The sequence below is a fragment of the Peromyscus maniculatus genome, chromosome 1 (genome assembly GCF_049852395.1).
Source record: "Peromyscus maniculatus bairdii isolate BWxNUB_F1_BW_parent chromosome 1, HU_Pman_BW_mat_3.1, whole genome shotgun sequence".
Lineage (NCBI taxonomy): Eukaryota > Metazoa > Chordata > Mammalia > Rodentia > Cricetidae > Peromyscus > Peromyscus maniculatus.
The window spans coordinates 102,771,599-102,786,610 of NC_134852.1; the positions used below are offsets into that span (position 1 = coordinate 102,771,599).

The following is a 15,012-nucleotide window of genomic DNA, read 5'->3' on the forward strand; positions in this document are numbered from 1 at the left end:
GCTGAAAACTGTCTAGAGATAGAGACATTAACCTTATCCATTATACAGGCTAGACTACGTCCTTTACCTGGCCACTGTCACAGCCACACCTTCATATATATGACACTGCCCTTACTCCACAATTCAGTCGGAGAAGATCTGACATAAATGTGAACATCTGGAATTTTCCAATTTTTCCTTTTGAAGTACTACGTTACTTATTTTTTGGTCACACTTTATTCTTATTTTATCCAGGTTAACTGAATCTAACAAGGCAAGATAAAGAAAATCAAATCCACTCCAAAGTTTATGACTACAACCTAGCATTGCAAGGTGATATCTTTAACGTCTCTTAAAAATAATGCCCATTGTTCACTCACCTGCTAACAGACACAAACAGCCCACAGGGGTTTCCCTTTAGAGAGGAAGATAATGGCCAACCTAGGAGAATCATGAGAAAAACTGTTGCTAGGTACCAAGAACTAGAGATTTGCACAGTTATATAACCCAGGCCTTAGGCAAACCAGTGAGATAAGAGAATTTTATAAATAATGACCAAAGTGTCACAGAGGTTAATTAATTCCTGAAGTTTATATCCAGAGAATGGGAGTATCAGGTTGTGTACCAAAACAATCTGACTTCAGCATCCCAGCTCCTAACCACCAGATTAAGTTATTATATTTTTAGATGGAACTATACAAAATTTCTTTTGTGCAATTAAAAGATGGTTAAACATCAGATATGTCTTATGATTTAATCAAAGATTATCTCTCTTTAAATAATAAGCTGTATGGGCAGGAAAATGATGTGGAAACAGCTTTATAATTGAGGTTGAAAGAATCCTAGATTCCTATTGAGGCACTAGTGATTAAACAGCTTTAAGCAAATCATTTACTGTGTGAGCTTTTCACTCACCTGTAAAGTTGAGGTAATAGTGATATCAACTTATGTAAGTCTATCATAGGAAGCAAATGCAATAATGTGTTGGAAGTAGTATGTACATGAGTGATATTGTCATTAGCATCGTGTAAAATAGGTCTCATAGAAACAAGTTGGAGTTTTTGCAGTTTCTGTATTTTGCCATACTGGAGGGAGGATGGACAGAAAAACACTAATAATCAGTGCCTGTCATTGTCCTAAGGTACTTTAAGAGGGGTGAAAAAAGCAGTAGGATGCTTTCCCCCAGCATAGTATCTGAACCAAAAATATTGCTATGACTTTTTGTGTAACAAGCATTTCCAAGCATTTATTTTTCTAGAACAACACAAATTCAGATGAACTAGCAAGGAAATAAAGCCCTGTAGCTCTTTTACAAGGATATAAAGACAGTGATGGGCTTTTAAACAGGAAAAGGGAGCTTCTATGAACTAGCAAAGAACAGAAGGGCAGTCACTCAATGCACATTTGTTTATTGATGGGTTGATCTTGGAAACTGCTAAAGGGGTGACCCACATTCAGATGAAAGGGAGAGATAGCTTATTGTAGCCCAGGGTTGCAGAGAAATTAAGGTGGTTCACTTCTTTGGAAACTGACAATGGTCAGCAGAGTTTTAGATATGAAGGGTTTTAAAGACTATAGCAAATAGAAATCCCATAAAATAAGGTCCAATTGATTCATGTGTTTACTACTTATAATGTGGTCACTGTGAGGGGAAATCATTATAGGTACTGCAGGAAGGCAAGGATTTAATATATGGTGTTTCTTTAAGCATCAGTAAATATAAAGCAAGGAGATGAAGTGTGATGAAGACTCTAAGTCTAGTAAGTGGTCCCATGCCAAGTATGGCCAGGGGAAAAAGTTTTTTTGTTATCAGACACAAGGCATCTTTGTCCTCTCATTCTTCACTCTTCTGTACTAATTTGTAAATTTCGCTTAAAAAGAATTTATGTAGAGCATGTACTTCTCTTCAAGAAATGATGAGAATAATGAATAAGATGATTCCAATTTTGTGTTGCTTATGACTATTTAACTTTCAAGAAAATGTCTTAGAAATATAGCTTCTTAAACAGAAAAATTAGCATTCACATTTGATGCACTAAGGATTACTATGATGATAAGATTAACTTAAGTATGTATCTAGCATGTAGGGCAGACATTATAGAACACAGTATCAATGTTATTGATATAAGTTGTGGCAGTGGCTGTAGATGTGGTAATGGTAGTAGTTGTGGTCTGTGGTAGTAGATGTGGCAATGGTAGTAGTTGCTGACAGTGTTAGTAGATGTGGTTTAGATGTGGCAATGGTGGGAGCTGCAGTAGTGGTAGGTGTTATGGCAGTGGTAGAGCCTGTGGCATAGGTAGCAGTAATATTATTTGTCATGTTGGTGTTGTGGTGTTTACAGTGGTAATCATTATTGTTATTAGCAATTTTCTTACAAACTTAGACAATAGAGTGATGGTTTTTCAGGGTATTAATCAGGAGAATATTTTATAGGAGAGACATTCTTTGGCTAAGAGAATAGGAAGGTGTCCATACTTTCAGTAGAATTCAAGTCTATGAAGACAAAGGTTTGTTTTGGTTACTACTCTATTAGTAAGACTTCATTTAATACTTGGGAAATTTTAGGCTTTCAAAATTACTTTTCTAAGAAATTTAATAATGTAGACTGAGCAAAAATATTTAGGACAGGCTCAAGATATTAGTAAATATACCCAAAGAAGATTCTCGGCATAAGTCAAGTATAATTGCTTAGCTTGAAAACAATTTGAAGATAGGAAATAGAGTACACACCTAGAAAGGTAAATCATGGGAACACTTAAATTCTGGCACAGTTAATGGATGTCCCGAGATATTCTTTAAGAATAAAGGAGAAATATTTGAACTGATTTGAGCCGAAAAATGACATGATGAAAATACCAAAACAAATGAAGAACATATTGACATTAAAAAATGAAATAGGAAAAAGTATTTTAACAGATTATATCTGTGCCCTTAAGAAAGTGGTAACTTGTGTGTAAAATAGAACATTAACTATTGATGTGAAAAATGAAGGATATAGTTGAAAAAAGTATTTATTGAAGAGAGGTATAGAGCACTCTGAAGAAAATTGTGGGAATATGTAAATTAGATTATCAGTTCTGTTTTTGGTTTACTGTGACTGGAGTAATACTAGATCATTTATTCAAAAAAAAACAGGTGAGGTGAAAACTCAGGTAGGTTCTAGAATAGCAAGGCGCAGAACTTGGTGAACACTTAGATCTAGTAAGGAGAAAAGAAATGAGCATAAGCACTATCTAGAGAATGGCAGGGATGAGACCAGCAAAGATCAATTATGTGATACAAAGAAAAGGAAATGCTAGAGTAGCAAACCAAAGTGAACGAAAACTGGGAAAAGATAACTGTATTTACATATGGAAAGAACTGCTCTGATCCTTTAAGCCCAGAACACAAACTGATAGGACAAATCAGATAAAAATAAAGGAGACCATATGCATAGAGTAGACAGAAGACAGAGGGGTATGAGTGACAGGGTAAGTATGAGTAGGACACATTATGTGCATGGGTGGAAATGTCACAATAAAACCTCTTACTTTGTAAAATTAATATGTGTCCAAAATTTCAAATGACTTTATTAATGAACAAAAGGAGAAAGAATGGTGATGAAATGGAGGACACACATGCCCTGCCAAATGTTCTATTCATCTTACACTTGAATAAAAGGGACATACTTACATCACATTTGAAATGTCCCTTGGGTTTCAGCAAATTGTTTTTTTTTTTTCTTTTAGCTGTTTTTGTTGTTGTTGTTCTTGGTGGTGTTTATTTGGTTTTGTTTGCATGTGATTTTGTTTGTTTAGTTCTTGGTTCTATTGGGCAATTTAACTGCCCAAGTGATGTACACATGGAGATGGTAAGTGGAGGTTTTTTTTTTTTTTTCTGATTTTTTTCGAGACAGGGTTTCTCTGTGTAGCTTTGCGCCTTTCCTGGAACTCGCTTTGGAGACCAGGCTGGCCTCAAACTCACAGAGATCCACCTGCCTCTGCCTCCCGAGTGCTGGAATTAAAGGCATGAGCCACCACCGCCCAGCGGTGGAGGGATTTGATGGAATGAGAACCTTGCATATCATGATGCTGTTACAAGTACTGATCAATTGTGTTTACAACACTTAGTGTTCTCAAAGAGCATATTCAAATTCATGAAATATTTAAACCCAAAGAACAAGACAGCCTGCACCTAGGCTGGAGCCAAATGAATGCCTAGAAACCACCTGTTCTCCTCCCTTCTGCATATTGTACAGAGCTAGAAGCAAAGCTGGGAGAGGGGTGGGGAAAACATTTCTGAATCAGAGACAAATCCAGTTATGGACACAGGAAGGGACTCTATTGCCCCTTCATTGTAGAAGCCTTTAATCAAGACAATTTCCAATATATAATGACTTCCTTTGCCAAACATCTAAGAATCCGAAACTATTTTTCTTAACTTCATTTTACAAAAATACCAACAATATTGTATCACACTAATATAATAAAACAAAATTAATTAATTAAAAATTCTTAGTTTTTAATTAAAAACATAAAGCATAGTAATTATTATGTTTGGGATTGCTTCTTTAAACCTGAAGTCCTATGTGCTATGGAGACTTAAATAACAAAGGCTCAAAAAAGAAAAAATTGTGCAGGAATGAGCTACTATAGAATAGTGTTAATTTTTTTTCTTTATTTGGCTAACGGTGTAATTTAGCAGTTCACTGAGTTCAGAAATTTGTTTGAATAAGATTAGGATCTTTAACTTAGAGTCAGTTTGCTGATAAAAGACATTGCTGATAAATAGACACGGTTATCCTACAAGAATTAGAATCTCAGCTAGGAATATTAATAACTGGGACGTGAAAGATAGCTCAGTAGTAAAGTGGCTGTCTTCCAATCATGAAGACCCAAGTTCCAAACAAGAACCCCCCTTTAAAAGCTGGTCATGGTGGCATGCATGTATGACTGGAGCAAAAGAGCAGAGACAGATAGATCCCTGGGCATGGTTGGTTACTCAGTGTAGCCTTTTTGGTGTATTCCAGGCTAGGGAGAGACTGTGTCTCTAAAGAAAAGATTGACAACTAGGTTCCAAAGGATGGTTGAAATAAAAATAAGATTTAACTATGGTGAAAAGGGACATTAGGGTTCTTTGATTGTTCTTTCTTTTCTATAGAAGTGGAGCAAACAGAGTGTTCTGTCTATCATCTCTGTGTGTATGTGCGTGTGTGCACATGCACATGTGCACGTGTCTGTTGTCTGTCTGTCCATCTGTCCAGTCTGTATTTTGTCTTCAAAGAGTAAAAGAAGCTACCTTTTATTTCTGTCAGAATCCTGAGATGTTTGGTACAGAAATGAATATCTACTAAGGTGCTTGGTTGGAGTATAGGAGACAGCCCCACACTATCAGCTTCCTCCTTCCCCGGGAACCTGGTAGAGGACTAAGGGACATGGCTGAGGATATCCACAGGTTGGAAAATTACCATATGATCAGATCACAGGTTTCTAGGTGAGGGTCTTTTGAACAGTGAGCAAAAGGAAAATTATAATGAAGAATGATGAGGTCAGTAGATAGGGGAGGACCCTGATGGAGAAAGATGAAAACTGTGGAAAAAAAATCTCAGAAATGATCAATATGCATGAGAAAACAGAACCATTCTTACCCAATCAGGGTTACCTACCATGTGAGCTACAGAATCAACACAAGTTTCTTGATTATAAGCCAGGATTCTTCCCAGCACAGGACTGAAGAGCACCTGCCCATGTCCATATTCAGCTCTGCTCACTGTCATAAACCCTTTCTGACTCCTCTGGTTACACTCACCTATTACTTCCCCTCAAGTCATGTTTTGTAAGAAAGGACAGCAGTTATTGATGGTTTCCCACATAAAATGAATACAATTTAAGGGCAACTCAAGTGACTTAACTCTAAACTATTTCAAAGATTGCTATGAACAAGGCTTAATGCCTGGTGCTACAAATGGAGAAAACTAAAATATGCAATTCTAGGTCTTGTGATACTAGACGTATAGGGAATGCCTTGGGAACAGCTTTAGCAAAGTGAATACTGGCAGCAGACTGATGAAATGGCCAGCACTGGACATTAGAATATTGAATATTAAAAAGAATATCCAAGCGTGAATGGACAAAGATTAGGGAGATTTGATGTGTTAATGATCTGAGTGGAGGCCACATTGGCTTGATTTGGGTGAGAAAGTTAGGACAATGCCTAGCCATAGAGTAGTACATCTCACAATCAAGAAAGAGATGTTTGTGATACACAAGGTTTTAATGATTTCATAGTAGTAAGAAAATTGGTGGCTTATTAAGTGACTTTTTATACTACTAGGGAAAGTTAGCGAACATCTAATATTAGAACAAATAAAACTCATGGCCTCCACAGTCTTACTACCAAGAATTGATAGTAAAAGTTTTGATTATTGAAGACTCACTAAGTGCCAGGCAATTATTATATTTCATCTCTTTTATTCTTCCTCAGAATTCTATGATTTAGGTTCTGAAGAAATAATATTTTGGAATTTTGGCTAAAATTCTCAAATTCTTATGATGAGTGTTATATAGTTCACATTCACTGTAAAATCAAATTATCATAATAACTTTATAATACCATCCAATTCATGAAAAACTGATTCTTAATAGATTAAAAAATTTTTCCTCATGCACAAATCTCAAAATTGTTGGAAGGACAATTCAAAGCGTTTTTTTTTTCTTTCTGTGATCCACATTCTCACTGAACACCTAAAAGCAAATATAGATTCAGATATAAAAGTAGCAAAGTTTTAGGGCATGTCTGCTAACAGAGATCTCGCAGCAGAAGAAAAGGATCGATATTGGTAAAGCACTAAGGGAAAGGAATGCAGATAAGCACAAATGTGTGATGAGTGCCTGAGTGTTCAGTTCCAAAGTGTTCAATAGTGGAGAAATCCAGTCTAGTCAGAGCTCCTGAGAAGAGACAACCCCAGATATGTGGATACAGGAACTATGAATTACAAAAGGACTGGACCCAGGGAGAAATTCCATCATGATCCAGATCATTTTTGAGAACATCTGATTTTACCCATCTAAAACATTCCACTCTTTCCTTGATTCATTTATTTATCATTGATGTAGTCATTGTACAGCTATGTGAAAATACCTGTGGCTGAATACTGTAGCTACAAATGAAGGAAAGTGTCATGGCTTGTTTTCCCCTGGAAGAGGCAAAACTGGTAGTAACTGAAGCTTTTGGTTTTCATAAGCATCACATGCTAAATAAAGTCCAATGAGAGTCTTATATTCTGAAACAGTACTGATCAAAGAAATATCTTATTTACTTTGTAACAAATACTTACAGAAAGGGCCAGGGTTAAGATGGTATCTGTTATTTACTTTCTGTCATTGTGTCCAGCATATGGACATAAAATGCTTGATGAAGGAAGGATTTATTTTAGCTCACTGTTTCCAAAGGTTCAGATCACTGTTCGCCACCCTATGTGATAAGAGAGAAAATCATAATGGTGACAGCATGTGGAAGAGGTTGTTCTTCATTTATGGACAACAGAAAGCAGAGAAGGGAAGACTTACAAAGAACTTAAATGAAATATAGGCCCAAGGAAAACCCCAGTAACTTATTTCTTCTTAGGTTCCATCTCCTAGTTTTTACCACTTCCCAACAGTACCAATATATAATGAATCCATCACAGATTAATCTATGCTGTGAGATGTTCTCTATGTTGTGAATGTATTGCTATTATTGGTTGATAAATAAAACACTAATTGACCAGTAGCCAGGCAGGAAGTATAGGTGGGACTAGCAGAGAGGAGAATTGGGGGAACAGGAAGACAGAGTAGAGGAGATACTGCCAGGTGCCACGATGAGGAGCAGGATGTAAAGTACTGGTAAGCCAAGAGCCATGTGGCAAAGTATAGATTAATAAAAATGGATTAATTTAAGATAGAAGAACTAGATTACAAGAAGCCTGACACGGCCATACAGTTATAAGTAATAATAAGTCTCTGTGTGTTTACTTGGTTGGATCTGAGAAGCTGTGGGACTGGTGGGTGAGAGAGATTTGTCCTGACCGTGGGCCAGGCAGGACTGGAGAAAACTCCAACTACAAATCTATCAACCAGGACTCTATGATTATGATTTAATTGATTTTTGGAAACTTATCACATATACATTCCGGAATTGCTTCACTCATCCCTAAGCATTTCTTTTATGTGTATGTGTGTGCACGTGTGAGAGCAAGTTGCCTGTGCAAACACATGTGAAAGCCAGGGTTTGACACTGGACTTTTAAAATGCCTGTGTATTAGTCCCCATTAGAGAATGTGTTTCTTGAGAATATGTGTATATCTTAAAGTCTGTTTTCTTAATATCTGTCTCTGTGCTTGGTACTTTATTAATATCCAATAATTGCACTTTGGGTGAATTGTATTCAGTCTTAAAGGGCCTCTGTTTTGATGTTCTTGTTTCAGCACTTGTTAAAATATGTGGCATGAGGATGTGTAAGGATCTGTTCTTCTTGAAGTTCAGTATGTGCTTTGCTTTAGGGAAATTTAAAAGTTGGTAAAGGTGTTAAAAATCAAGGAAATCATTAAGATTCCAATTTAAAAAGATTAAAGCATAAAATATTTCACCTGTGTTATTCATGAAAAAAGATCTTTTCAGGAGATAAAAATAAATCTTGAAATCAAATTATGTCATCATCTAGGCAGGTGGTTACTATAGCAGTGAAAGATAAAAGACAGTAAAATTGACTCAAGATTTCCAGAGGCAGACAAATAAAGTATTCCAAGTTTATAAAATGGTAACTTTAAGTACCAAGTTTATATATGAGTGGGCTGGGGGGTCTTGCTCCCTCTTTATTTAAATGCCATAAGAGGCCAGGAAGGCTTCCTGTCCAGAAAGAGATGGACAATGTGTGGCATCAAATTGATTTTTCTGGCCAACCAAGAAGCCTACCAGCTATCATCACAGAGCCAGTGCCATCAATTATATGAAGAAAAATTAATTATATGAAGAAAATACATTTTTTAATCTTTGAGAATTCCATACACATATATGCTGAAATATGATCGTATCTATTTCCTATTTCCTCCTCCAAGTCTCCACATAGCCCTCTAATACATTTTTCCTCCCAATTTAACATTCTATCACTCATCCACTAAGCACAGTTAGTGCTGTCCACATGTACACAGAGATGGGGCCTTCCACTGAAGAATAGGAAACCTGCCAATGGCCACACCCACAAGGATGAATTATTCTCTATTCCCAGCTTATATCAACTGCAACAAGCTCCTACATAAGGGGAGAGACCTAGAGAGCACCTCCCCCATCAATGCCAGTCTTTTGTCTGGCTTGACCCGGTACAGATAACCAAAGATTCCATGAGTTCTTGGGTGAAACAATCATACTCTTTCTGGAGACAGCATTCTGCCTTGTCTTTCAGCTCCTTTACTCTTTCTGTCTCCTCTTCTACAATGTCTCCTATGCCTTGGGGTAGAAGCTTGGTTGTAACCAGAAAGTTTCTCCAGTCTTGCCCAGCCCTAATATCCCACCTGGCCCCACAGTCCTGTAGCTACTTATAAAATAATCACTCAGAGGCTTATATTAATTACAAACTGGATGGCCTATGGCCCAAGCTTCTTGCTAGCTAGATCTTATAACTTAACCCATTTCTGTTAATCTATAAGTTGCCACGTGGCCGTGGCATTACCGTTCTGTTGGCATCTTGCTGTTCCTTGGGTGGTGCCTGGCATCTCTCCCTGCTCTCATTTCTTCTCTCTGTATCTTTGCTTAGATTTCCCACCTGCCTCTAAGCTGCCTTGCCATAGGCCAAAACAGCTTTATTTACTAGCCAATGGGAGCAATACATATTCACAGCATGTAGAAAGACATCCCACAGCACTTGGTGATGAACATATCCCTTTTAGGGCTGTATACTCACAGTTTGTTATTCTTAGCAGACTCTGCATTGACTGCTGACAACTGAAAAAAAATTGAGAGAAGGTAGAAAGAAGCCCAGACCTATGAGTATAAATGTAAATATCTAGAAGGCAATTCAACAACATGACAATTTAGCAAAACAAAAGCAGGGTCTACTCTAGTACTAATGACCTCTCAGCCATGAGTCTTTGACCAGATTAACAGTAACAGGCATGAATTCCCTCTTGTGGAACAGTCATTAAATCCAATCAGAAAGCAGTTAGTCACCCTATCACAGTCACATGTACCAGTAGGTGCATGTCGCCTGGATGGTAGGTAGTGCTGCATACTGAGTCCCCCTAGATATGTCTCTTCCCTACCAGCAGCCTGCATAGCACCTCACAGTGCCACAAAAAGAGGAAGGAAGTTCCTCAATTGGTTTGAGAATGATTTCTCTATGTCCTGCAGCCAAAACGTGTTGTGTTTTCAGCAATAGGATCTTGTCATGTGGCTATGGTAGGTAAGCTGGGACAATGGAAATAGCCTGTTTTGTTTAAACCATATTTTTCAAAACCAGGAAATTCTGTATATATGATTGATTTTTTCAAAATGCCAGTCCCTTAGTTTTCTACTTTTCAAGATCAGAAGAGACTGTAAGTGATGAATAGGACCAGAGTCAGAATAACAGGGACCCCAACCATGCAACTTTCTTACCCCATACTATCAGAAACACAATATATTACTAATATGTTTAAATATCACAGGAGATGTGAATGAGTGAGGGAAAATAAAATGGGTAGAATTCTTTTCAGACATAGAACTTCGTAAGTAGAAAGTTTCATATCAGAATAGTTGGGGAGATGGCTTTGCAAATAAAGTGCTTCTGTTAAGAGTATGAGGGCCGACTTCAAATCCCTCAAACACACATAAACATTAGCACAGGTCTGTAAACTCTGTGATCATAGGTTGAGACAGAAGGCTGAGTCAGGAAAATCCCCCAGAAGCTCATGGTCCTGCTAGCCCACACTATTCAACAAAGAGATCATGTCTCAAACAATGTAGAAGGTGGGTACCAATACCTGAGTTTGTCCTCTGACTTCCACACATATAGTATGATATGCATGACCCTAATTTTCATGCTCAGACATCATATATACACACACACAACACACACACACACACACACACACACACACACACACACACACACATTCATACATAAAACTAGAAAGTTAAAAGTGAAGGAGTTGATAGGAATTATACTGAGATGTTGAGGGAAAAACCACACAACAGTGAATTGTCTGTAAACCCCATTTCCAGAAGAATGGGAGCCATACTCAACACAGATTTAACTTCTGGGTGAGGATGTTCAATGTGATGGTTGAGGTGATTCTCTGTTAGATACTCCTTGATTTGGCACCACTCAGTAAATTACCACAATCAAAATAAATGTGGGAAATAATGAAGGAATATTCTCCTGGTTCAGTTGATTTAAAAGGCTTGAAACATCCATAAAACCACAGCCAAGACTTAGGAACTTCTCATTAAAACACAGATATTCATAGTTCTTGTGTTTTGTTCTTTCTATCAAAATCTCTGCCAAGAGAGTATATAGTTCTTTTTTTTCCCTTAGAGCTCTTCAAGGGAATATAGCTATCACTCTTCTAATGACAGAATAGATATTAGAGCCTCTAAAATATCTTATTCCTGAACTCCCACACTAGCTTTATGATTCCTTGTTTAAAATATTTATCAATTAAGGTTAAATGTTGATTCACCTATGATTAAAAAATATTCACTTCTCTTTAATGTCAATAGATCCTGCTATAGACACGATGTTCTTTCTTTTTAAAGAAAGGTTACATCCTAGATGCCACTATCTACCCTCAAAAAGAGTCTGAATTTTGTTAAATGAGGGAAATGACATTATAGCCTTTAGTTGCTTACTAAAGATCCTTGAAATACACAAAAGCCTGCTGACAAGTCTTATATGACCTGTTCATGAAGCTGACTAGGGAATTTCAGAATAATAATTATGATGTGAATATAGAATGAATCTAGGATCTAATATCCAGCATGCATAATCTTAGAATCGCTAAACAAAAATTATATATGCTACTATATATGCTCTGTGATAGAAATCAGTAAAACATTTTTATCTTCTAACTGCTCCTGGAAAAAAAATGCCTTTCACTGTGAATCTGTGGATTTTTACTATCAGAGGCTTATCTTCTCTCTTCAGAGCTTATTCCCACTTCCCAGTTTGCATCACTTTAATACCATGAAGGGCTTCACTCTAGAGAATCAGTGAAGCAAAGAGAAGCTTCATGGAGCTATACTGAGTGAACAAGAACACATCAAATTAATTCAGTCTCCTCCTGCTGCCCTCCTTCTATCAACTATGGAAAGTAAGAAAGATAAACCAAAGTTCAGACAGAAGCATACACATGCAGGGAGTTTGGGGTGTTGTTGTTTTTGTTTGTTTGTTTTTGCTTTTTTTTCTATTTTTACATGTGCTCAACCAAAACCTTCCTAAAGTTGCTGAAGCTTTCTGGCATCACAGAGTCCTTTCTGTGAGTCATTAAATTGCTGAAGCCCAGAAAATCAAATTTAGTTTAGGTCTGTTTGATAATGTAATAACACAGTAAAATGTGATTCACCAATTAGCTCATGTAATTGAATAATCAAAAACATGCTCCAAATGAGTCACTGAGGCATAGTCCACTACCCTCATTGCTCTATGTTTTTACCATTTACAACTTCAGGTTCTTCTTCTGTCAATGATATTCCCTCCACGTTTCCTATGAAAGAGAATCTACAAATATCTGTGGTTGTAGATCAGTAGAATATTTACGTTTCATTACTTAGCTGATTTCTCCTTTGTCAGCTCCCTCTTGAATAACTTCTGCATTGGGCAGAGGGGCTGGCTATTTAGTTCTTGCCTCCATAGAACTCTCAGTCTCTCATGTACTATATTTAAATTCCATTGTAGCATGAATCCTAAAGAGTCTTATTAATAAAATTAAACCTGGAGCCAGGTATTGGGGTGAATGCTGGAAGATCAGAGAAGCAGAACAAGCCACAGCTAACTCACCTCACCAGTTCCTCAGCTGATCCTGTTTCCTCAGATTGGAAACCTCTCCATCCTCATCCCGAATGAATCTCAGCTGAACTGTGCTGCTCGAAAGCCTGAATGTTTAACCAGCCAAATGCTTGTAGTTTCTGGTCTTCACGCCTTATATATCTTTCTGCCTTCTACCATCACTCCCTGGGATTAAAGGCTCCCTGGGATTAAATGCATGTGTCACCATGCCTGGCTCTTTCCAATGTGGCCTTGAACTCACAGAAATTGGCCTGTGTCTACCTCCTGAGCTAGGATTAAAGGCGTGTGCTACCACTGCCTATCCTCTGTGTTTAATATTGTGGCTGTTCTATTCTCTGACCCCAGATAAGTTTATTAGGGTGCACAATATTTTGGGGAACACAATACCACCACATTCCATAAGGATGGAAAACCAAACTGGTGCTAGAATCTTTTTAAAAAAAAAATCACAATTTTGTAGTTGAAAAACTGTCTCCCTTGATAATTACTCAATTCTAGTGGTGTTGTCAAGACATACTTTAGGGGCTGGGTCGGGGGGGAAGCAATAGACAGTTTGAGACTTTTTTCTCAGAAATTTTAATTGGCTAAGAAGAAATCTGTGGTAGATAAAAATAGAAATTCAATGTTTTTTAGATCGTTTTACAGCATTTCCTCATAATTCTCTATGCACATCTGTTGAATCATAGATACCTGGCTATATTCAAATTTCTCTTTCTAAATTCAGATCAAGTCAAGGATTGTTTAGATGGTTGAAACAATTTCTAATGAGGAATTTCAAAATGTGTCTTACTTTATTCATTTATTACTTCTGAAGTATTTGGGCATGCTTTCATGGTCCAGGGCTTCCCAATAAGAAAAATAAAGAGTAATTGGAATATATTACCTGAAATTGAGTCAGTAAAGAAATGGAATTTCTTAGTTGACTCAGTCATGCTTAATGTAGTTTTGCCCCTCAAAAGAAAGAAGAAGAAGGAGAGGAAAAAGTTGAGTGAGGGCAGATCACATATAGTTGCACTTCCATTTTAAAGGTCATGTTTTAGATTTTATCCATGAGATCTAAACAGATATTAGCAAGCAATTTCCTTTGTAATTAAATTATCACTCTTAGATTATTGGTTGTTTAGAAACTCATAATGCATATTTTGTACTGTCCCTTCACATAAAAAGCAAATAACACCATTCTAAGGGATGGAATCATCATTAATTATTTTTGTTGTGTCTCATTTCATTTGGAGGAGAAATATAATCAAAAGTACCACATGAAGGAAATATTCTCAATGACAAGTGGAGTCCCCCAGCCGTTTTCAAATGTTCAATCTTATCCTCACAATGCATTAGTAATTCTCTCCCTTTTTTCTCCCTATTAATAGGTCAATGGAACAGAAATTGAATATGAATTTGAAGAAATTACATTGGAGAGGGTAAGAAAAAATAAAATCTTTAAGTTTGCTTTCTACCTTCCAGGTCCTTCCTAATTTATTGTCTTGTGAAATTGCAAAATTGTTATTTTTTTAAGCTCAAAGCTACCTACAAGATTTACCAGAGAATATTAGTGAAATGCTTGCAGTAGAGAGCATTAAGATAGAATGCCAAATAACCAGAATGTTCAATTTATAAATTATGTTGTCAGGGGTTGGGGAAATGAGTGGCAAAGGCAGAGATGGCCCAGGAGTTTGGGCAGTTCTTTATTTTGGGTATTTGTTTATTCTGGCTGCATGTTTCTAAGACTTTCTCAATTGTGTGATATTGACATTGTAATCTGACCCACAGATGCCACACAACATCTATTTAAACAACAAAAAGAGTGATAAACTTAAAACCTATCCCTAAAGGCTGACACAGCAACCCTGTGGAGCTCTGAAAATATTCTAGAAGGATGTTGGCAAAGACTTCTGACAAATAAACGAAACTGTGCCACACAGCCCTAATATGTTTAGGGTTTTTACAAAACAACAATCAAAGACAGTCTAGAAAAGGCAATGTCAGAAAGCATTAGCAGGATATTCATCATTCCAAAAGGCAAGCGAATATATAAT

General features: G+C 37.0%; 1 protein-coding gene across 22 annotated transcripts in view; it reads left to right on the forward strand.

The window, feature by feature from the left end:
- Dlg2 (discs large MAGUK scaffold protein 2) overlaps positions 1-15,012 on the forward strand; it is a 1,859,766-nt gene that overhangs the window by 1,242,135 nt on the left and 602,619 nt on the right. For all 22 annotated transcript variants that reach the window (XR_013043174.1, XM_076547134.1, XM_076547135.1 and 19 more), the window contains one exon: positions 14,347-14,397. Coding sequence is in view for 21 of the 22 variants with exons in the window: in XM_076547134.1 (XP_076403249.1) it covers positions 14,347-14,397 (51 nt within the window). In the remaining variant the exon portion in view is untranslated. The remainder of the gene's footprint in view (positions 1-14,346; positions 14,398-15,012) is intronic.